Source organism: Atheta coriaria, unplaced genomic scaffold (genome assembly GCF_025399875.1).
Source record: "Atheta coriaria isolate IRGN ID8LTWV9N9 unplaced genomic scaffold, Caltech_Dcor_3.1 hic_scaffold_10_pilon, whole genome shotgun sequence".
Lineage (NCBI taxonomy): Eukaryota > Metazoa > Arthropoda > Insecta > Coleoptera > Staphylinidae > Dalotia > Dalotia coriaria.
The window spans coordinates 9510862-9535570 of NW_027045452.1; the positions used below are offsets into that span (position 1 = coordinate 9510862).

At 34.2% G+C, this 24709-nt stretch overlaps 3 protein-coding genes across 5 annotated transcripts; 2 read left to right on the forward strand and 1 right to left on the reverse strand.

The window, feature by feature from the left end:
- The first annotated feature begins 115 nt into the window (after positions 1-115).
- aralar1 (calcium-binding mitochondrial carrier protein aralar1) lies at positions 116-8038 on the forward strand. The gene is made up of 11 exons (XM_065313850.1): positions 116-471; positions 3974-4289; positions 4406-4692; positions 4820-5055; positions 5408-5498; positions 5891-5966; positions 6025-6233; positions 6325-6405; positions 6533-6971; positions 7029-7119; positions 7329-8038. Exons 1-11 carry the CDS (start codon positions 424-426, stop codon positions 7486-7488), a joined length of 2034 nt encoding a protein of 677 aa, XP_065169922.1. The 5' UTR covers positions 116-423; the 3' UTR covers positions 7489-8038.
- Positions 8008-15774, reverse strand: LOC135800580 (cilia- and flagella-associated protein 43). The gene is made up of 14 exons (XM_065313849.1): positions 15605-15774; positions 15108-15536; positions 14524-14740; positions 14204-14329; positions 13299-14141; positions 12863-13223; positions 11548-12055; positions 11220-11460; positions 9753-10474; positions 9506-9700; positions 9205-9436; positions 8729-9145; positions 8390-8673; positions 8008-8326 (listed from the first exon to the last, which is right to left on the reverse strand). The coding sequence occupies exons 1-14, from the start codon at positions 15673-15675 to the stop codon at positions 8188-8190; spliced, it is 4785 nt and encodes a 1594-aa protein (XP_065169921.1). The 5' UTR covers positions 15676-15774; the 3' UTR covers positions 8008-8187.
- Positions 15775-19370: 3596 nt separating this feature from the next.
- Positions 19371-23385, forward strand: LOC135800785 (glutamate receptor ionotropic, kainate 2-like). Of its 3 annotated transcripts, none has more exons than XM_065314106.1 (12): positions 19371-19499; positions 19553-19703; positions 19806-20307; positions 20426-20900; positions 21012-21230; positions 21292-21498; positions 21581-21665; positions 21731-22007; positions 22117-22324; positions 22425-22656; positions 22716-22831; positions 22898-23385. In XM_065314106.1, exons 2-12 carry the CDS (start codon positions 19631-19633, stop codon positions 23276-23278), a joined length of 2775 nt encoding a protein of 924 aa, XP_065170178.1. In that variant the 5' UTR covers positions 19371-19499; positions 19553-19630; the 3' UTR covers positions 23279-23385. The 3 variants fall into 3 exon arrangements, with proteins under 3 accessions (XP_065170178.1, XP_065170177.1, XP_065170179.1); XM_065314107.1 differs by having other exon boundaries at positions 19383-19502; XM_065314105.1 differs by having other exon boundaries at positions 19375-19703.
- Positions 23386-24709: the final 1324 nt, after the last annotated feature.

Here is a 24709-nt window from a genome sequence, read left to right on the forward strand (position 1 = left end):
CCGTACGCAATGTGACTGGAATTGAGATTATGCGCGTTTCGCGCGGCCTTGAACGCGGTCGCGGCGCCTGTATTCCCCCTCGGCCACCACGCCGACGATCTTGTCCTTCCTGTCGTGCACGTTGCCGACGCCTGATGCCCGCAGGCCCATACACATTGCCGGTGCCACAGTGCCAGCGATTATGCCGACCGAGCCGCGCGCTCCCCACGGTCCTCCTCCACGTCTCACCAAATCGACGAAACGTGTCCGAAAAGACTGAAAACCCGATATTTTCCGCGCGCTGTGTTCATAATTTTTAAACTATTTCCTAAGTTATCGAACCGCAACGGTTTTAACCTTCGTTTGGGCGCGAAACGATTACTGTGCACCGCGTAGTGTGGTAGAGTAATTAACTGCATAATTGTGTTCCGATATTCGGTGGGAATGAGCACGTTTCTAGGCAAGTTGTTCGCACAGGCACAGTGTCAAGAGGTGGGTAAGTCACCAAAGGATATTATCATACAAGAATTTATCATTATCAGTAATAATTAGAAATCATTCGAAATAATTATTTAAATTGTTTAGTTTTGAGTGTTTGGCGAGCGTAGAAAATGTTTAGGTATCGCGAAAAATGATCGATAACGCGTTATTTATAACAAGTTGGGGGTGGCGGCGATGCAACACGAACACGACCTACGATTACCGGTCGCGCTCTACCTGTTTGAAGCTAATAAACAATTAATCGCTTTAATAATCCAGTAAATGAGCATTATTCACGCATTATTCACACATAAAACTTTATTTTTTCTATTTTTTAAAGAAGCGGGCGAAAAATGATTATGTGTAGCACTTATTTTGATAATATTTTGATAATGTGTTTTTCTTAACCCGCGCACTGCCCTCTCGATATGAAGTTTGCGTGAAAATATTCCACGCTGTTTATCGGCGTTGATTACGCGCTTGCTACTCACTCGTAACGCATGAGATATTACAACATTAATTGCGTTTGCGTGAACTATATTAATCGTTGAGAGTTTGGAGATGCGATACTAGAGGAAATATGTTTGTTGTGTTATCTCTGGAGAGAATCTGTGCGTGTCGCACCGCGTGTCAGCAGTGTGTCAACCGCGTAGTGATAAACTTTCGAGATAAGCCGCGTCTCTATGTTGACGAAAACAAAACGACAAATATAACGTAAGCGCTACTTGTCTTGCGTCACGATAATAATTACTTCGATTTATCGATTAAGTAACTTAAGTAAGTTAATTGTCGTCATCGTATTTTGCAATTAGAAACAATATACAGTGGATATTTGTTTTAATTTTACTTGAAATTTAAGAAATTTAATTTTGGTGTTTAAATTAAGTTGAAATATGAAAACGCAATGAAAAGATAAGAGAAATGTAACTTAAAAAATTTACATTGTCCGTCCTATGTTCGGTGTGTATACCACAAGTCCCACATTGGACTACAATGGATAAAAGTAAAAAATTGCATTTTATGCGTGAAACAGTCAATAAAATTGTCTATAAACCACCGGTGCACTTTTAATAACGATAAAATTGTTTACCAATAATATTTCAACTTATTTTCAGCTATTTTAATAATAATTTGATGAAATTTTACGTATTTCTTCTAAAATTACGAAAAAAAAACTATTTTTCTGTAATTTTCCCGTTTTTTTCTTTGTTTTTCTTTAATTTAATACCCAACATGATAATAATAAATAAAATATTCAATTATTATCTATTAATTCACTACCTCAATATCATTTTTATATGATTTATGTATTGTTTCATATCTATTTTCATCGACTAGGCGAAAACACTGTAAATGTCAAACATTTACTAATCGAATTCAGTGATACGGTGATAGTCTGTGCTAGTCACTCGGAAACCTCGTGGAAAACGCCGCCGTGAAATGCGAGAACTTGTTTGCACTAAGCTACTACACAAGTTACACAAGTTATCATATAATAAGAAATGTCGCATTGTTTTATATCGCGCAAAACGCACTCAAATGAAATCGAAAATGTAATGATGACAATACTGACTCACCTAAAACACCGCCTACAGGTATTCGCGTTCCGCGTTCTCCTTGAGGCTGATGGCATGATGACATTAACCTTGGTCGTAGTATTTACTGTTGATGATTAATTACACTGAAAATATAATAAAAGAAATTGTTAGTTTATGAAACATTAGAAAAAATTATTTTGTATGATAATTTTTATCGTTTTTGCATTTTTGAAGTGCATTTCAGTTGATTAATCAACATTTACACGATATTATCTAATCAGATATCGGTTTCATCAAGTAGTAATAATCTAATTAATCTCATGAGTGATAAAACCGGTTTTGGGTGCTTAATTATTTTTACACTGATTTTTACGATAAAAAAATCATAAAATAATTTATTTTCATTGTTTTTTTTTAAGTTTTAAAATAGAGAACTGGTTATTCGTGTCGTGTTTATTTGGTTGCCTATGTTAAAACTTAGTTCTGAATGAAAATAAAAACGAAACAAATGATGCCTAATAAAATCACCGAGATTGAATGATTCCATCACGTTTTATGAGCGTGTAATGACACTCAACTTTGTAAAAACCATCCTGTTGTCTGCTCACATTTATTGAATACAATTACAATTAGCAATTGTATAGCAATTAATGTGTTTTCATGCTTAAAATTGAATTTTCATCATAAAAGTAATAAAAATCACAAAAAACGCACGAAAAACAAATAAATTATGTTTTCCAAATTTAATCTAAATTTAAATCGTGCATACGCATCATTAGGCTGTAAAATTGCGCGTGAATTTTGATTTACGTCAATTTACTAATTAGTTTATGCAAGTCAATTGAAAAGCTGCCAATGAAAAGCACCTGTCGATGTTTGTTTTTATATAGTTTGTAAAAAACGAAAGTTTTTCGTTAGTAAATTGTCTATTGAAATGAAAAGTTTCTGAACTTGTGAGCAGCGCGAGCGTAAACAAAACGTGATGCAACAATGTGCTTAATTTACGATGAGCACCCGACGTCATCTCCGTTGTTTGCCTGCTCTGGACCTAAATTCGGTTAAATCGAGTCAGTGTGTCAGAGTCAATGAGTGTCATCAACTCATCCTTGCTCAATTTTCATAATGGGGACTCGCAGTAACTACATAACCTAATTTTTATATTTTTTAAGGTTAAATCAACTAAAAATTTTAATAACTCAATTTTAAAAGTTCGTAAAATAATAAATTTGATATTATTTTACGCGTGCTGAGTTACTCTTTCATTTGACACCAAATTTAATAATGTTTTAGCAGAAATGTCAAAGTTATTGCCCGTATTAACTACATAACCTAATTTTTAAGGTTAAATCTACTAAAAACGTTGATAACTCAACTTCTAATAGTCGTAAATTATCAAATTTGGTATCATTTTACGCGCAATGATTTCCTCTTTCATTTAACACCAAACTTTTTAATTTTAAACAAAAACTATGAAAGTTATCGGGATTTTAATAAAATTTCCTATGACTTTTTCGTCGCAAACTATAACTTCCACGCGCATTTCTCACTAATCTGCGCTCCTAAACTTTTACTACGATCTGCCATACGATACTTAACTTTAAACACTTTTGATTGCCAGAGTGCTGCACGCCGCCAGGCCGCTCTAGCCACGTGAAGCGCATAACGCACCACATCGAAAAACATTGAATGTAATTTTAGTACGTACAATATTTTACAATGCCAGTGCGAGACGCGCACGCCAAACTCGCAACGTCGCTCGCGCAGTTTTCCGCGCTTTCCTCGTGCGAATGGTACGCGACGCGCCAACTTTTCCGAATAAAACAAATAAAACAAAAATATTCCAAGATTCAAGACGCTTGAATATAAAATAGAATGTCTAGCGATGTTAGAAATCAAGAACCCGACGAGGTTATTACACTACATTTAATTTAAACCTTTAAAAATTAAAATTTTTGTTTCTAATATTTAATTTTTAGGGAGGTGGTTATTTAAAACGAGCCAACCCCGACCAGTTGCACGCGATCTTCAACAAGTACGCGTCGATCGAGCAGAATGGCGAGCGGTTCATGAACGCGGATGATTTCGTCCGCCGATATTTGAAGCTGTTTGAAGGCGACAACGTCAACAAGGACTCGGTGCGTCTGCTCGCCGGCATCGTCGACACCAACAAGGATAACTTAATCAGCTATGCGGAGTTTCAAGCCTTCGAGGGGCTGCTTTGCTTCCCGGACGCGCTCTACAAGACTGCTTTCCAGCTCTTTGATACCAACGGCAATGGCGTCGTTAGTTTTTGTAAGTTTCAACCTTGAATATGCATTTTTAAATGCATAAAAATGCAGTTTATGATGAGACAATAAAATTATTATTGTTTTTCGAGCGTGCAACTAATGTTAATCGATATTTTCCAGCTGAATTCGTGGAAGTTATGCGTAAGACTGTCCTGCATGAACGGATACCGTTCAATATGGAATCGCCGTTTATCCAGCTGTATTTCGGAAGGAATAAACAACGCGCGATTAGCTACTCGGAGTTCAGTCAGTTCCTGCATGATTTCCACGAGGAGTACGCGATTGAAGGCTTCCGGAAAGCGGATAAGGATGGAACTGGGTTTATATCCGAGCTGGACTTCCAGGATATTATGATCAACATCAAGAGCCACCTGCTTACCAAGCAGGTGCAGTCGCACCTCATTGAGGTACTGAGATTTTTTCCGAAACTCTCGATCTATTTCTAAAGATAGCGTTTGGTCTACGCCAAAATTGAATGCGCGTGTGTCGAACGTATTTAATCGCGCGTGGCTTATTTAATTTTTTTGTGCGCAGACGGCCAGCGGCAGTCAGACCGGACACAAAGTTAGCTTTCCCTACTTCATCGCCTTCAACTCGCTGCTGAATAATATGGAGCTGGCGAAGCGCATTTATTTGAATGTGACCAACGGCCATCGCAATCAGGAAGTGAGCAAAGAGGAGTTCATGCACTCGGCGCAGGTGATGTCGCAGATGACGCCGCTTGAAGTTGATATTTTGTTTCAACTCTGCGATGTGCTGCATCAATCTGGGTAAGAAAATGAGAAAAACTTACTTTTTTGTTGTTGGAGGTGAAGTTATCACTGAAAAAGTGAGGTTAGATTAGTTACCAAATATTAAATTCAAGAAAAACTAATTTAAAGCATGTTTTACACTCAAATTTTTATCAAACTAGTCAACTAACATGTTCATTGTAATGTTTGATAAGTTTTTATTGACTTTTCATGCTTTTTTTGTTAATAAATTATAAAATTCTTACTTGGATGTTGAAGTTGTTCTGCTCCGGCGCTGCACTACGTCATGATGCATTGTGGGTTGCCTAACGCAAGGCGCAGCACATTTTCTGAGAATTGTACAAGTAATTTAATAAAAATTAATTTTCAGGAGGATCGTCTACAATGATCTCAGCGCGATTGCCCCCGAGCAGTATTTCAAGCAGATTACTAATAGATTGGCTGAAATTCATGCTGTTTCGGTGAGTACACAAAAAAACTAGAGCAACACCACGCTAACCGGTAAAAAGTAAGGTTATTTTTTTCATGAAAATTTAATCTTAAGAAAAATGCAATGAAACGAATGATCTACGTGGAAATTTATATCACATTAGTTGCACAAGGTCCTAATCTATAAGTTCCGCTACTTTTTTGATTCAGATGCATGTTTTTTATAAGGATTTATAAAGATTTACCTGAGAGCTGATGCGGTTGTTTAACGAAGCACTTGAACTGTGACGCGCCTGTCAATGTGACGTCACAACATGGCCGGTTGTAAATTTAGGTGTATAACGGGTTGCCTAAAGTTAAAACCCCAATTAATTAAATAAATCTTAAATTAATCAATTTAAACAATGTTTTATACCTTATTCAGGGTCCTGAAGACCGTGGCGTCGTTATCCAGATGCTGGAGAGTGCCTATCGCTTTTCCCTGGGTGCTGTGGCCGGAGGTAAACACAAAAATCATCTAAACTCACCAAAAGTAATTAAAACAAATTAACTCATTAGCTGTGGGAGCAACGGCGGTTTATCCAATCGATCTGGTGAAGACACGCATGCAGAATCAACGGACAGGCTCATTTGTCGGCGAATTGATGTACAGGAACAGCGTTGATTGCTTTAAAAAAGTAATCAGACACGAGGGTGTGTTTGGCCTTTATCGCGGTTTAGTGCCGCAATTACTCGGCGTTGCACCTGAGAAAGCCATCAAACTGACAGTAAATATTATTATCTACCATTTAAAACAAGAATTACATTTGTAACTCTAATAGTTCAAAAGTTATGAGTGTTTTTGTATTATTTTCCTAGGCTAACGATTTTATCCGAGACAAATTCTATGATAAACACGGTAACATTCCAATTTACGGTGAAATCTTTGCTGGAGGTTTCGTAAGTATCAATTTAATTAACTTTCAAATCAATTTTTACCTCAAACTCATTAAAATGTCATTTTTTGACGTTTAAACTGTCAATTTATGTGTATATTATGTTGCCTATATTACCAACGTGCTTACAGGCCGGTGGCTGCCAAGTAGTCTTCACAAATCCCCTGGAAATCGTCAAAATCCGCCTCCAGGTAGCCGGTGAAATCGCAGGCGGCACAAAAGTGAGAGCATGGCCTGTAGTGAAAGAACTAGGCGTAATGGGCTTGTACAAAGGCGCGCGTGCGTGTTTAATGCGTGACATGCCCTTCAGCGCCATCTATTTCCCTATGTACGCACACACCAAAGCCGCAATGGCGGACGAAAACGGCTACAATAGCCCACTGACACTTTTACTCGCCGGTGCAGTGTCCGGTATTCCTGCAGCTTCACTAGTTACACCCGCAGACGTAATAAAAACAAGATTACAAGTCGTTGCGCGTGCTGGACAGACAACTTACACTGGTATCATGGATGCAGCGAGGAAAATCTACAAAGAGGAAGGACCACGCGCATTCTGGAAGGGAACAACTGGTAAATAGTCAATATTTAAGGTTATGTTGTAAAAATTTCAATTTTTGATGTTTTCAGCTCGAGTTTTTCGCTCATCGCCACAGTTTGGTGTCACACTCTTCACCTACGAGCTGCTACAGCGTTACCTATACATAGACTTCGGCGGAACGTAAGTGAACTGCAAATTTTTACCTGAAAAGCAAAAAAAATCAAAGCAAATCAATCTTAGTCTAAGTATAAATCTAACGAAACTTGAACATATCAATATTTATGCCTTTACAATGCAATCCGTGTTTAACAAAAAGGTATTAACCTTGTTTTTGTGTTTTATATGCAACATAACCTCAATTGATGGCTATTTGTGTGTTTTTTTTGCAGTCGCCCGACGGGTTCAGAGCTTAAAGTGATGGAGAACGATCCAAAATCACGGCATCCGGACCAAATCGGCGGCTATTCAGTCGCGCAGCCGATTTTCACCGGCATCGAGACCAAGTTCGGCCTCTGCCTACCGAAATTCAGCCGCCCTCCAACTAATTAACTCAATACTTGTACGTTTAGCGAACATTTCACCACCGGATTTCTTCATTTTCTTGCCAATTTACGAATATTATTCACAACTTGCTGCTGAGTTTTGAAGGAATATGTGATAACGCGTTTCAAATGTTTACGAATTGTTAGGAAGCGACGCCTTAAAGCCCTTTAAAACGGTTGAGAACGATTCTATTGCAGGACATAACCACAAAGTGATAATTAATTGATTAATGGTCGTAAAAATGTGAGAACACTTCCTATTTTTCTAATAATCGTCTAAAAATCGCTCTAAAATCAACCAGATTAACAAATGTCATAATGTTGTTAGTTTAACACGTGTAGAATAACGGTCTGAAACATCTATGAAAGAATTATAATGTTAACTTGTTTAGAAAATAAGAAAAACGTGATTTGTTTGTCTCAGACCGGTGTTCTACACTATTGAAGTGTTAGGTTAGAATGAAAAGACATACCAATGCAAACAACTAAAAAAACGAAATTAATTGTAAATCTAGGCAGTACTAGATGCATTTACCAAATATACTTTTAATTTTTGATGTCACTGTGTTTAATTCACTCTTAATCACTGAAAATCCACGTTTTTTAATGTTTTTCTTGCTGTTGGTTCACTCACGTCAACTGACATGTGTTATACTAATGTTGTACTTTAACGTAGGCAACCAGTAATGCACCAAATGTCAAATACTCATTCTTGGACTTTATAGTCCAAGATCGGCACTGTTCTTAATCGACACAGTTCTAATTCAGCTTGTAACATCATTATTTCACTGTGGTTGTTTTGTATTTGATTCACCATTCGAGATCTCTTTAAATTTGCTTGAATTCTGAAAGATTTTATCAAGAAATTTAATATTTAAGGTAGGCAACTATTTATACATATTACTAACCTCATATTGATAAATTTCTTTTCTTTTTCGCCTAAATTCGGATCTACTTGTAGACTTGACTCGCAAACATCGATATTTACAAGCATAATTTCCCTGTTTAATCTTTTATTCTCCGCGATTAACGCGTCAACTTTTTCCTTTAAATCATCAACTTCTCCGTGTCGTTGACATATTTGCCGATTATAACGCTCTCGTAGTAATTCTAATTCATGTTCAAACGCGACAGTTTTTTCTTGCTCACCACGAGAACGCATTTTAAGAAATTGTTGGATTTCTTTCGTTAACTTAAAGAATAAAATTCGTAATTTTTTAATATAGGCAACCAAACATGCAACTAACCTTAATGGATCCTATATCAACTAATTCGTGTTCAAGATCAGCTATTTCCATCTTTTTCTTCTTGTGTTGCCACTCTTTAATCATAATCTCCTTACGAAATTGTAAAGCATTCCGCATTGCTTTGACTTTTTTATAACCTGTCTCCCTAATAATGGCGTTGATGTCCTCTACGACTTTACGATTAACCAAAATGGCGTCTTCAAAATCAGAAAGACTTCCTTGACGAGGTAATTCCACATAGGCTTGCTTCATTACAAGTTGCAGCTCCATATTTAACAGATTTTGAACTTTTTCATGGCGGACATCTTCTAACCTCAAAAGAAACTGTGTCCCACGCTCTTTGTACCTTGAATGGTGCAAATGGAACATTTGTAGTGTTGCTTCAGCTTCAGCTATCTCCATTTGACATGCCCTAACCTATAAATACACAAAAATATCATTTTTATTGTGGTTTTACATAAAAAACCAAACATAACCTTCAATTCACTCTCAATCTTTAATCTTCTGATCCTAACCAAGTTATGGAACAACGCTTGATCTATTATGTTGGGAATTCCGACATATTTATCCATTAATTCAAGATTTTTAATGAATTCCAATGATTCATCAAATAATAACATCGGATCACAATTAGTGGCGATTACTTTTGCGATTTCCTGCAGACTACACGCGGAAGTAATCAGTTTAAAGTTCAATCGTGGACGTTTTCTTAAAAAAAATCAAAATTAACCTCAAATAACCTCAAATAACCTAAAATGTCATAAAATGACAGTTTACTTATAAAGCTTAGTTAACACTTCAAACTGCGCTGGAGAATAATCCTGAAATTCTCTTTTGAATGATTTCTCAACAATTCTCTCCTTTAACAAGAGTGTTTCAAGCGTTATCTTCATATCAGTATCATAAGAATTCAAACTACTGATTAACTGCGCCATCTCATCAGTCTTCTTCTCATTTTTGACAATTTCTAACCTAAAAATAAAATTTTTAAATTTTTTCACTTAAAATTAATATAAATACATACTCAGCTTTATTCTCAGCTTCATTCGTGGCTTGCCTCTTCAATCCTTTAACTCTCAATCGATGCATGCGTAATAATTCATTAGTCAACGCTGAATCAATTTGTATTTTCTTCACGAGTAAATCTTTCAACCTCTCATTGAAGCGTTTGACACCCTCGCGTAACTGGTTGCCTACCTTGGCATACTCCGCGATCATAATAGTCTTATACCGTTTCCTTTCACTCGCCATGAAGGCAACTTGCTCCTCATATTCTCTAATCTGCTTCAAATCTTCTTCATTATAATTCTCAGGACGTTTCTCTAACAAACACTTAGGTTTTGGTATTTCTCTGCGTAATTCATCCTCCCAACGGACTTCCAACACTCCATTCATCATTTTCATCAACGCACGTTCTTTGAAATCATCAGCGAGTAGCAATAATCGAATGCGTTCCTCATCCGCAGCTTTGGAGTCAAGGAAAGCCTGCTCGCTAGGCGAGATGTAAGGAAGGATGCCTACCTCGGAATTCTCAACTTTTGTGATTAACTCAGGTTGTTCATCCTGCCTCCAAACAGGATCTCTTGGGTTGATATCGCATTGATCTATGGAGAAATAGTTCATTTCAGCGATTATGTAACGCAGACGGGCGTTACGCTCGATGATATTGCCCATTTCCTTGACTTTTTGTTGCACACACAATTCGAATTCTTTATTGAAGTAATTCCGGAGTTGTTGTTGTTGATCCTGTGAAATATCCCTATTAATATTATAAATGCGTAAGTCCCGATGTTTGTTACACTTTCACGCAAAAACTACTTAACAGATCATCATGACAATTTGTACACATATTCTTAGTGGTCCTCGAAAGGTTATAGGCTACTTTTTATTTAATAAAAAAAAATATTTTTTAAATAAAATAAAGAAATTGTTTAGCCAATAATACCTCTGCATCTGGCTATTTGACTACTTTAACGCCATCTAGCATTCCAGCAATGAAGCTCAAACCTAAGTACTATAGTACCATCACACTGTATTATCACACTGTATTACCGACAGCTACGTCAACATCAAATCCAATTGACTACACTATGGAGACTGTACACTATACTTCCATAGACTATACTTTCAGCCATTTTAAACTTCCCGCCATTCTACTTCATTGTTACTTCTTCTGTGACTACAGACGCGTACGGAAGCAACTTCATTATTTTAGATATTCGCGAGCGAAGCCAAGGGTTAAAGCTACTAATATTATATAAATGCGAAAGTCCCGATGTTTGTTACACTTTCACGCAAAAACTACTTAACCGATCATCATGAAAATTTGTACACATATTCTTAGTGGTCCCCGAATGGTTATAGGCTACTTTTTATTGAATAAAAAAAATTATTTTTTAAATAAAATAAAGAAATTGTTTAGCCAATAATACCTCTGCATCTGGCTATTTGACTACTTTAATATTTTATGTTTTTATGGGGTTTTACATACCATAGAAACAGTATAACTCCATTCTTGTTGTAAAAACGTCTGAACTTCCGCTTGCTCATATTGCGCACCAACTAACTTCATATAAAGAGGTACAGATGATCCATAAAATGCTACGTATGTTTCATACTCGTTTTCTTGATCTTCTGCATTACTTACGGATTCATCTTCGTCTAAATCTACATTTATGGCTGTTATATCTTCACGGAGAGTTGGAAATGCATTTGGTAAGGATTCCTTTTGTCTAAAAACACATTTAACCTCAATTAACTACTACTAACCTCATTTAACCTCAAAATTATACAAATTATAACCTTAAAAATGAACTTACTGGTCTGTTAAGTATGTCCAAGGCTTAAAACTGTCATCTTTTGCGCATATTGTTTCAATTTCGCGATATCCCTGTATCCTTTCAAGTTTTTCTGCTTCGTCCATGTCAGGTGGCAGCACTGCATAGCTCTGCACGTCAAAGTTACCGAAAATCGCCCAGAGATTCTTTGTGGGTTCATCAATTGGATCCCAATACTTTTTTTTGATTGCAAAACTAATCCTGTCTTGTTCCAGGATGACTTTTTCGAGGTATATTTTTAGTTTTTCACAGTTGTAGGTGGCAGCACGTGTTAAGTCTTCTTTACGTTGGAGATCTAAATTGAATTCTTGTAGTTCTAAGCGCTCGTTTTTTGGTCCTTCTAGGTTATGATTTAGGAGGATTACGGCGACTTCTTTGATTGCGTTGAAGTTTTCGATGATTTGTTTGCGTTGGTCTTTGAATTGCAAGCGTTCCTGGTCGATTTTTAGGAGGCGTTTGTAGTCTAACCAATTTACACCTTCGTAAATACCTGGGAGTTAAAAATTGAGGTTAGAATGATAAAATTTAAGGTTAGATGAATAAAAATTGAAGAAAACTCTTTTAATAAGACCTCTAGATTAAAGTTTAATTGAAGTTGTATTGAAATGTCGGTAAATTTTGTATTTATGGTTAAAATAATAAATTTTGAGGTTAAAATTACGAAATTTGAGGTTAAAAATGCAAAATTTGAGGTTAAAAATGCAAAAAACACAAAATTTAAAAGGAACAAGTTCTTACGCTTAAAACCTATTGTATTAGTCTTGAATAAAACCAAAAATTTAAAATTTGAGGTTAGAATCATGAAAGTTGAGGTTAAAACTCCAAATTTTGAGGTTAAAAATGCAAAAAAATGCTAAATTTATGAGAAACAAGTTTCTAGAATTAAAACCTATTGTATTAGTCTTGAATAAAACCATAAATTTAAAGTTTGAGGTTAAAATTACGAAATTTGAGGTTAAAACTCCAAATTTTGAGGTTAAAAATGCAAAAAATACAAAATTTAAAAAAAAACAAGTTCTTAGGATTTAAACCTATTGTATTAGTCTTGAATAAAACCATAAATTAAAAGTTTGAGGTTAGAATCATGAAATTTGAGGTTAAAACTCCAAATTTTGAAGTTAAAAATACAAAAAATGCTAAATTTATAAAAAACAAGTTTTTTGGATTAAAACCTAATGTATTAGTCTTGAACAAAACTATAAATTAAAAGTTTGAGGTTAGAATCATGAAATTTGAGGTAAAAACTCCAAAATTTGAGATTAAAACAACAAAAACACAAAAATCTCCAAAACATTACCTCTAGGATTAAATCCAATAGTATTAGTCTTAAACAAATCCATCAACTCTTCATTCTTAGCATAAAGCAACGCCTGAGTCCTACTAGATATAGCAGATCCAGGCAACTCATTACACATCAAAAGCCCATCCCTCCCAAGCGTAAATAATCGATGATTATACGGATCGTAAGCTGTGGAGATAATTCCACCATCAAACCGATGATGTGGCACAAGCACATGTTCAATTTCCCAATTTACATTCCTCAGGATAACTATACCGTCATAACCAAAGGATAACACAAAATGCGAATCAAAAACATAGTGAATATGCCTTAACATGTGATTAGAACGAAAACGGTTGATAATCCTTGCGAGTGTTTCCTAAAAACATCAAAAAATATTTAAAAACATTCAAAAATTAATTTCTAACCTTAAAAACCGCAAAAATCAACTTACACCGCGTTTAACCTCCAATTCATGCAGATTCTTATTGTCAAACGGTGACGCATAGAATACTCGATCCCTATTGGTCTGATGTCGACTGACATATAGGTTAGTATACAATTTATCACTATTTTCAAGATGATAAGTCTTCATCGTGGGTTCCTGATGTCTTATCACACAATATCTTATCAATTTATTTCCTGCTAAATATCGATCACTTGTCACAGGAATCAGAAATACTTTTAGGCAACTTCTTCCACCCACAACAATATAATCAGCTATTTGTGCATCGTGTAACACTCCAGCAAGGACTTTAAACTTTCCTCCTGGCACGCCTTCAATAACAAAAATCTCTCCTTGATCCTTACTAACAGCAGCGATGATTTTATTCTGTTCGAAATACTTAACCTCATCTATCGGGGATTTTGTAAGGTTAAATTGACACAGTGGTTGTAGAACTTTACGTATTACACCATAAAGTTTTAATACTCCAGTGGAGAATGATAGAGTGACGTATGGATAGGTGGCGTTGCATGCAAGGTGGGTTGCAGGTATGTCTAGTGTTACTGAATGTACTAATACACCTGTTGCAGTATCCCAGAGTGATAAGGTTATGTTTTTGCCGAGGGTAATGATGAGTTCATTCTGTGGTGGGATTAATTCGAAGTGTGTGATTGCTGATTCGTCGGAGCGTAAGTGTGGGTAGGTGTGGGTGTTGGCTTCGTAGAGGAGTAAATCGTCAGTTGAGGTTATGACGACAAGATGGTCGCGTTTTGGTGTGGCGTACATCTTTGTGAAGTGGGGTTGTTTTGTTGAGGACCAGTGTAATTTGTATTCTTTGTCTTTTAAGTAATGCTGGAAGAAATTTAGAGGTTTTAATATTTGTTTTTAGGGATTTAAGAATAAAAACTTGTTACTCTGAGGGTTTTGTCTGATCCTTGGACTAGTAAACCATTTTTCCACCAGCAGAATGCTGTTGAGATTGTTATCGGGCTTGGGTTGGCGGTTATTATGTTATTCATTGTGTATGTGTCAAAATCGTACTGAAAATTGAAAAAAAATGGGTTTTTTAGGTTATTTTTTGAGGTTATACACAATGTAATACTAATAGGTTTAGAATTAGGTTATGTTAGTTGTATTGAAACATGTAAAGACGTGTTTTTTGGTTATTTTTTGAGGTTAGAAGTAATTTAACACTAGTAGGTTTAGAATTAGGTTATGTTTGGTTATGTTTTACCTTAAATACGTTTCCTGTTGTATCTAGAGCGAAACAAGAGCCATCTGTGGACCACATTAGTTGATTAATCCTTAATCTTGGGTCTTCAGCGGCAAAAGTCACCATTTCTCCTTTCAGAATGCATCTTTTGCCACAACAAGCGATTTCCCACATTTTTAATTCACTTGTGTTGATTATCAGTTGTGATAAGTATATTGGTTGAGTAGAAAATCCACATCTGAAATTTTTTTCATAATTTTTTTAGGTTAAAAATGTGTTTTAGTGATTTTTTAGTTTAATACCGGTATTTCGGTATACCGGTATTTTATTAAATCTAAATATCGGTTTGTTGGTATATATATCAGAAGCAATATTCTATTGAAAAATATCAGTTTTTGAAAAAATACCGGTATACAGCCAATAATACCGGTATTTAAAGAAAAAAAAAACCGGTTAACCGGTATTAATACCGATAATTCACATTTTTTACATAAATTTTAAGCAATACTACATTTAAAATAACTGATATTTAACACAAAAAATACCGGTATATAAATTTCAATACCGGTATTACATTTCCCTACTCTTAACCTATTCCTACTTACTTTAAGTAAACATTCTTATCAAAAAACATCCCTGTAGCCGTCTCACTCATAATCTCCCCAGTCCTCCACTTCCACACAACCAAAGAACACTCCGGATACCCACTGAGCCCAAACAACAACTCACTATCCGAAAATGTCAACGCTGAGATATCAATAAAGTTGCATTTCAACCCAGGCGCGTAGATTAAGTCATTGGTGCGCACTAGAAACACTCGTGGCGATTCACGGCGTTCCGCATATGCTAATAAAGGATGCGTCTTATGTCCACCAACACAAGAAACACCATCACCCAATTGTTCATTATTTGCGTTGATTATTTGCTCGGTACGCGTGGATAAATTATGGACGAGGATTTGACAGCCATTTGTTAAGCAGATTGTGTCTCGGCCGGCGAAGGTGACATGTTGGGGCTTGGAGAATTTCACCCATCTTGAAATTTAATTGTTTAAATAATATTTTTATTTTATTTTATGAATAAATTGAATTTTTGTACTTACAGTGTTGTATAAGTTGATAAATGATGTTGGAGGATAGGTGAAACACTATAACGCTTGGTAATGTGATCCATAATTATTTAAATATTGTTTAAATAATGAAAATGTTTAAATATTTTGTGTATCTTGCTTTTAGAGAGCTATATTTGTGATTGACTTATTTGTTTGTGAGTTATTGATTAAATAAACGTGGTTTCTATGGGTTTTTGGGGGAAAATAAGAAAAAAGTTAACAGGGACGGATTTATTTTTTTAAATTTTATTTTTTTGATTGGTTTTTGTTGTAAATAATAGAAAATTTACGTAAAATTGTGAAATTCTTGAGAGAAGTGCAAAATTACTGGATTTTTTTGAGTTTTTTGATGGAAAAATTAACAGGACCGGATTAATTTTATAAAATTTATTTTTTTTGATATTTTCCTATTTATTATCTTACCAATTTTGATAATAATCAATTATTTAAGTTAATTTTTCACCCAAATACTAAAATTTTAGAAAAAAACTAAAAAATAACCAAAAATATTTAATTGTTTTGATTAAATTTAGGAATAATTAATTAATGACAATATTTGTTTATAAAATAATAAATTCTGTTTCTTTTATTATATACCTAGAGGTAACAATTAGTAAACTTAATAATTTGCCAATTATTTTTTCATTTTTTGTCCATTTTGCAAATGAACGTAATTTATTAACACTTAATTGCTTTTATATTATATTCCGCAATGAGGAACATAATCTAATCAGTTTCGTGTGCGGCTAATGTACACGTATATGTATGTACCTGATGCGCACGTTTTTGGTAGCTTAAAGAAAAGAAATGAAAAAAAAGCCAATCAGAAATTCAATTTCGGACGCATTTCGCTCGAGCCTGACCCGGTTCGGTTCGCTTTTCGGCCACGCTCCGCTCCGAATGAGAGTAATGGAGAGTTTCATTGCGGCCGTTATTATCGTTCATTAACTAGTGAAATCACACAAGTATAAGTGCAGCGGAAGAAAATTTATTCCACACCGAAATAAATTATTACAAAAAAATAATCAAAACGTAAATCAAAATTTTTTATTTAAAAAATTGTTTTTGATTTAAAACACTCTGTATAATTTATATTTACAACAATTATTCCTCGGCATAATGGAAATGAAAAAAAGAAGCATGTGTAGAGTGGAATATTGCGTTGATGCATTTGTAAAATTGATATTAAAATATTTTAAAAAGATCGGCCTCGTTACACACAGCTCGAAGGCAAAATTTAAATCGAAATTACCTCCAAAAAGAGTTGCGATGGTTAATAATAACAAAATCATAATATAAGTTGAAAAAAAGTCGATTAAAGTATAATACATTTTTTGACGCGCATGCGTAGTAGAGATTAAAAAACTTAAATAGCGTATATCTCTGCTATTAATTAAGATATTTTAAAAATTCTTTCATATTTACACTCAGAAAAATATTTTCCAGATCTGTATTTATTGATATTAGGCTTTCGAATAAAAAAATGTGATTGTTATTAATAATAAAATAAATAAAATAAATTTAAAAAAATTATTAGAATGTAATTCATATATTTTCATAAAAATTAATGTCTAATATTAAATAATTTATGTTTCTAGAAAAGAAATCTGATATTATAATAATAATATCTATAACAATGAGGATACAATAACGATAATTCTATTGTTGTATTTCATACACAGGTACAGCCACATTAAAAACCGAATATTAATGTTGAAGTTGAAGCAACTCGTGGTTTTGTGTTTTATTATTCCGGGTTTCCTTTCTTTTTCTTCTTCTTCTTCTTTCATTTTACTTTTTCTACATTTTTATTGTTTTGTTCCGCAGTTCCGCTTCCTGTACAACTCCTATGGATGTACTAGTGTGGGACGTGTTGCCTAAGTCACTTAGTCCGGCGCGTCACGATCCGCAACTTATTTTACACCAACACGAGTTATTACTTTGCAGAACAATCGAAACAATCGAAGAATTGTTACTGCATGGCTTTGTTTCTTGTTGGAGTTTAATGTTTAATGTTGGGTGCTTGGGTTTTACGTAATAATAATATAAATATAAATAAAAATATAAAAATTTGGAATGTAGAAGAAATATTTTAACTTTTTTTAGGTTTTTTAAGTTTTATGCAGTAATAAAATGTTTTATGTAAAATATTAAATTGTTATTAAAAACTATATTAAATTATCTATTAAATGAGCTATTAGTTAATAATTTCTGATGATTCTAACCTGAGTTATACGTCTTTAAAATTAGGCAACACAAAAAACACTTTCACACATTCATTTTTTTTAGGTTTTTTAAGTTTTATGCAGTAATAAACTTTTTTATGTAAAATATTAAATTGTTATTATAATCTGTATTAAATTCTCTTTCAAATGAGTTATTAGTTAATAATTTCTGATGATTCTAACCTAAGTTATACGACTTTAAAGATAGGCCACACAAATACAATTTCACACATTCATTTTTTTAGGTTTTATAAAGTTTTATGCAGTAATAAACTTTTTTATGTTAAATATTAAATTGTTATTAAAATCTACATTAAATTATCTATTAAATGAGCTATTAATTAATAATTTCTGATAATTCTAACCTAAGTTATACATCTTTAAAGTTAGGCAACACAAAAAACACTTTCACACATTCATATTTTATTTATACTTAATTTATACTTAATGTATGCTACACACATTACATTTTATTATATTTTATGTTATTTTGACAGTTGTGCTTCCAGCGCCCTCACACGTTGATTCAACACATTACCATTTCAATATTTTTACATTTAACATTTTATCTCGAGCAAAATTCCAGATTTTCTTCCATTTCTCGTGTTTCTTGCTCTTGTGATCTTGTCTTCGGCCAGTTTCAATGCGGTTTGTTCCTGGGCAGTGGCCGATGTCGCAAGCAATATCAATAAATCTTGTCGGCGAAAACAAAATGGCGGCCGTAGCAGCCACACATCGCATTCATACGCAAACAAAGACCGTACGCAATAAAAGAAGAACGATTGCAATTACTTATCATAATCTAACGATCGCCGCTGGAATTTATAAATAAAATATACAGAGTGTTACAAAAATTCATACAAAAAACAAAAATTAACATTTTTATTGATGAATACGACAATAAATCAAAATAACAGGGACGTACTTATTTTCTAAAATTTAATTTATTTTTATTTTTTGGATTTGTTTTTATTGTAAATAATAGAAAACTTTCATAAAATTGCAATATTCTTCAAAAAAATTTTTTTATACACAAATTAACAGGACCGGATTAATTTTATAAAATTTTATTACTTTTTTTTTAAATTAATTTAATTACTTATCATAATCTAACAATCGCCGCTGGAATTTATAAATAAAATATAAAGAGTGTTACAAAGTGTCCCATAAAAAAACTAAAATTAACCTTTTTAATGTTTAATACGTCTATAAATCAAAATAAATAAAGTTGTACTTCTTTTTTGACTTAAACACGCCTTACCTTTAGGCAAATCAAAGAAAAAGTTATTTTAAACAATAAATAATAACAATTCTACTTTTTCAATTGAAAACAATTGAATTATAGTGATCTAAAATAGAGAGTAAAATGCCGAAAATGTAAAAGGAAACAAAAAATTTGGATCATTTTCAAGTAATGTTGTGGCGACCCGACGCCAGATACACATTCATTAGACGAGTTAAAAATACGCGTCGCGAAAGTGACCGAATCGGAAAACTCGTGTGTGTATTTATAACGCATTCATGTGTGCACTAAATTTCAACAGAATCAGTCTGCTGGTTTTCGTCGCGTCAGTTTTCACCTAAAAATTCGGAGAAAAATAGAAAATAAACACAAATGAAACGCAAAAAATGTGAAAAAATTGTGGAAAATTAGTTAAAATGTGGTAATTGATAATATCAAGTGATTAGTATTATAAAATAATAATTTTTTTAGTGAATTTTTAACTTTTTGGTGAAAATTTTGTGAAATTTTGGGTAAAAATTGTGATTTTTTGAGATTTTTTTGGAAAAAATGGAAAAATTTCAAGTAATTTTTGCAATATTTTTGTTTATAACTTATACATCATCGGATTATATCAATGTTGGTAAGTTACAATAAAATTTCCAACTTATTTCAATAAATTATTACTTTTTCTGCATTTTTTATGCAAAAATTTCAATTTTGTTGCGTTTTTTATGTTTTTTAGGCGGAATTTTTGACAGCGACGATGAAAACAAAGAAATCGCCTTCGGAGTAACAATAAACGAAATAAACAAAGAAAAAATGCTTCAACACTACAAATTAATCCCGGTTCGTGACCACATCGAACCTGAAAACCCCCTGGAAGCAGCCCTAACCGCCTGTAAACTGCTAAACAATGGCGTCGTTGGTATCTTTGGTCCTGTCTCCGAAGACAACTCCCAAGGAGTACAATCAGTCTGCGACACCAAAGAAGTACCACACATAGAAACCCGCTTCAACGCTAATCAACAACGTGAATCCTGTTTAATCAATCTCTATCCATATCCTGGAAGTTTAGCAAAAGTATTCGTTGATTTAGTCAAAGCATACGAATGGAAAAGCTTCACAGTTTTATATGAAAACTCAGATGGTTTAGCAAGAGTTTCCGAACTTCTTAAAATGTATGATCATCATGGGTATACCGTGATGGTGAGACAACTTGACAAACACATGACTGGGAATTATAGGTATTTTTGACGCGCATGCGCAGTAAACCCCATAAAACGAAAACCTCAAATAACTCGCTTGTTTATTAAGATAAATAAAAATTTCTTTCATATTTATACTCACAATTAAATATTCCAGGCCCGTACTTAAAGATGTCTGGCGTTCGGGTGAAACTCACTTTGTCCTGGATTGCACCATTGAACACCTGGAAGAGATTCTAAAACAAGCGCAACAAGTGGGATTAATGACAAACATACATAACTACATCATCACTAACCTAGACATGCAAACAATCGAATTGAATCCTTATCAGTATTCAGAGACGAATATCACCGGCGTACGTATGGTGGATCCTGATGAGAATTACGTCATTGAATTAGCAGGATTATTGGAACGTGATCGTGCTCAAGAGGGTAAAACACGTGAAGAGAGTGAATACATAGCCGCGTGGAAATTAAAAGTTGAAACTGCGTTGATGGTTGATGCTGTGACACTTTTTGCGTCTGCGTTGAGTGAATTAGAAATGGCGAAACAATTTAATATACGTCCACTATATTGTAACACCACTGATAACTGGGAGCATGGGTATAGTGTTATAAACTTCATGAAAACTGTGAGTAAATTTTTGACGCGCATGCGCAGTAGACTCTTCAAAACTTTAAAACGATATATCTCGAGTGTTTATAAAGATATTTTAAAAATTCTTTTTTTGTTGAACTTGTAGACAGCTACTAAAGGTTTAACAGGTCCTATAAAGTTTGACAATCAAGGATTTCGATCTGATTTTAATCTGGATATTATTGAGTTATCAGAAGGTGGTATTATTAAAGTAGGTAATTGGAACGCGAGTGAAGGATTGAATATCTCACGGATTTATCCTCCTGCTCCACCTACAAATGAGTTAAGTCTACAAAATAAGACTTTTACGGTTATTACGGCTCTGGTAAGTCAAAAATTGAAATTTTTTTCTATAAAGTGAATTTTTTAATATTTTTTTTAACAAGACTGATCCATATGGAATGTTAAAAGAGTCCCAGTCAAGTCTTTTTGGTAATGATAGATTTGAAGGCTTTGGAATTGACTTAATTCATGAATTATCCTTGATGGAAGGATTTAATTACACTTTTACGATTCGTGAGGATAAAGCAAACGGTGCTAAAGATGAAGTCACAGGAAAATGGTCCGGGATGATTGGTGATTTGATGGAACATGTAATATGACTTAAGTCAACTTTTTAGTTAACTTGACTTAACTTAAGTCAACTTAATTTTTCTTTGTTTAATTTTTTTGTAGAGAGCTGACTTAGCTATTACTGATTTTACTATTACTGCTGAACGTGAGGATGCTGTTGACTTTACGTCGCCATTTATGAATTTAGGTAAGTAATGTGACTTAAGTCATAAGTTAAGTTGACTTAAATATAAAATTAATGTTTTTTTACAGGAATTAGTATTTTGTTCAAGAAACCAAAGAAAGCTCCTCCTAATTTCTTCTCTTTTGCTGAACCCTTTGCCTTGGAGGTGTGGTTATGGTTGGGCGGGGCTTATTTCGTTGTTTCTATAGCGTTGTTTATTATGGGCAGGCTTTGTGCTTCGGAATGGCAAAATCCTTATCCATGTATAGAAGAACCGGAGTTTCTGATTAATCAATTCAGTTTGAGGAATTCTTTTTGGTTTACCATTGGTAGTCTTATGCAGCAAGGTACAGAAATTGCTCCTATGTAAGTATTTTTCAAAAAAATCAAAAATTTTGAAAAAATTTAAAAATTTTGAAAAAAATTTAAAAATTTTGAAAAAAATTTAAAAAAATTTGAAAAAAATTATTTCCAGAGCTGTATCAACACGTATGGTAGCCGGAATGTGGTGGTTCTTCACTCTTATCATGGTATCCTCCTACACAGCCAACTTGGCTGCCTTTTTGACAACTGAAAACCCTGATAGTTTATTTACAAATGTTCATGAATTAGTCACGAGAGCAGAAAAAGTTGGGATTAAATACGGCGCAAAGAAAAACGGAGCTACAGCTAATTTCTTCAGAGTAGGTTATGTTTCTTAAGCTCCGCCCCTTTAATACTCACTTGGGCGGAGCTTAAATTAAATTTTTATTAATTTTTTCCACAAATTTTCAAAATTTTAAGGATTCAGCCTTAGAAGACTATCAAGCAATCTACCAATACATGAAAAAATACGAAGACGACGTAATGGCGGCGCAAAACTCTGATGGCGTCGTCAGGGCGGAATCAGAAGACGAACACTACGCCTTTTTCATGGAATCCACGTCAATTGAATATGAAACACAACGTCATTGCTCCCTGACACAAGTAGGCGGATTATTAGATGAAAAAGGTTATGGTATAGCCATGAGAAAAGGTAAAGAGGGCGTGGTTAATTTTTTCTAGAGGCGTGGTTTAATTTTTATGTATTTTAAGATTCAATTTATCGAAATATTTTGAGTACAGCCGTATTAAAACTCCAAGAAACCGGACGCATAGCCGAATTAAAAAGAAAGTGGTGGGAGGAGCGTAGGGGAGGTGGGCAGTGTCCTGTAAGTAAAACCACGCCTTCTTAAACATTAAAAATAAATTTTTAACTAATTTTTGTTAATTTTAAGGCTGAAACAGAGTCGCAGGAAGCTAAACCCCTGAATTTGAAAAACGTGGGCGGAGTCTTCTGGGTGACAGTGGGCGGTACGGTCCTGGCGTGTTTCATGGTGTTCATTGAGATGCTGCTGCATGTTATGAAGGAGTCTATCAAGCATGACGCGACGTTTTGGGAGGAGTTCATTGAGGAGCTCAAGTTTTATATTAAGTTCAAGGGCAATGTCAAACCCGTGAGGATGAAAGAGTCGAAAACGCCGGAGCAGAGTCACAAGTCCGAGGAGAATTTGAATTTGGGTGCGTCGACGCATACGTTGGAGTTGGGGTCTGCGCAGCATAGGAAGTCAGAGTCGGAGCAGTTGAATTCTATTGGGAAGTCAAAATCAAAAAGTTAAAAATTTGATGAAAAAATAAGAATAAATAGTATTATGTATTTATGTATTTATTATTTTTGTAGTTTTAGTGTTGAATAGTTAATAAAATGAAGGGTGTTGTAGTAAAATGTGTTTTTGTGGTTTTAAGCTCCGCCCACTGGGCACGCCTATTCTGTAGGGGCGTGGTTTCTGATGGGGAGGAGCATAAATTGTGTTTTTTGTTGTTTTTAGTGATTTTTGTGATAAAACATTGATAAAAATTATAATTTATTGTTAAATATGGTTTTTTACATGTAAAAACAAAGAATTAAGACGTCAAATGTCAAAAATGTCAAAAATGTCAAAAAAATATTTAAAAAAATTACTAGATATTTAAGTATTTAATCTTTTTGTAGTTTTATTGTTGATTAGTCAATAAAAAAGTACTAATATTACAATAAAATTAATTTTTATGACTTTAAGCTCCACCCACAAGCCACGCCTACTTTCCCCGGGCGTGGCATTCCTCTGGGCGGAGCACAAATCACTTTATTTGTTGTTTTTACTAATTTAAGCAATAAAACCTCACTAAAAACAAGAATTCATTGCAAATTACGTGTTTTTACGTGAATGTTTGACGTACAAATGTGTTTTAATGGTTTTTAATGCCTTGAATGGCGCGGCAGATGAAAAGATTGGTCGCTGCGCGCCTGCATCGCTCGAAAGAAACGAAATCTAGGCCATCGGCACGTTTCCCATCGCTCTCGGTACCTACACCTGAAGATGTATGCCTGAAGACTATCTATATCGGCTAAGTCATGCGACCGCTCGAGGATTACACACACTTACACACACATACACATTAATATAAACAATTTAATCTCAGTCTCAGTCTTCTTCTTCTTTGGTGTATGCATTGAGTATTCTATGGATATATTTCCATTTCCATTTCGTTTTCATCTCGGCTCTTGATCTTCCAATCTGCGAGACAATGTTATAATGACTTAAGTCAAGGAAATACGATTGCATCGTGGCTTAAGTGCTTTAAATGCTGGAAATGTTTATTTATGGCAACAAAAATGGGAAAATAGGAAGAATCGTAAGTAATTATGTAATTATGTTGGTAATTTTATGAAAATTTTATGGATTTGTGTTTGGGAGCTCCGCCTATTGAGAGAAAGGCGTGGTTTTAAAATGGGCGGAGCAAAAATCCCAATTTTTTTACTTTTTAGTGTTTTTTGTTGAAAAATTAAACAAATATAAAAGTTAAATTACAGAAAAAGGAGGAAGGATATGTTTGTAAGCTCCACCCATCATGCTAGGGGCGTGGTTTTCAAGTGGGCGGAGCTTAAATCACAATTTTTTTTTATTTTCTAGTGTTTTTGTTGATAATTAGCACAAAAAATAAGAAATTAAAAGCACAGTAGCAGGAGGAGATGTTTATTGAGTCTGCCTACCAAGTAAAAGGCGTGG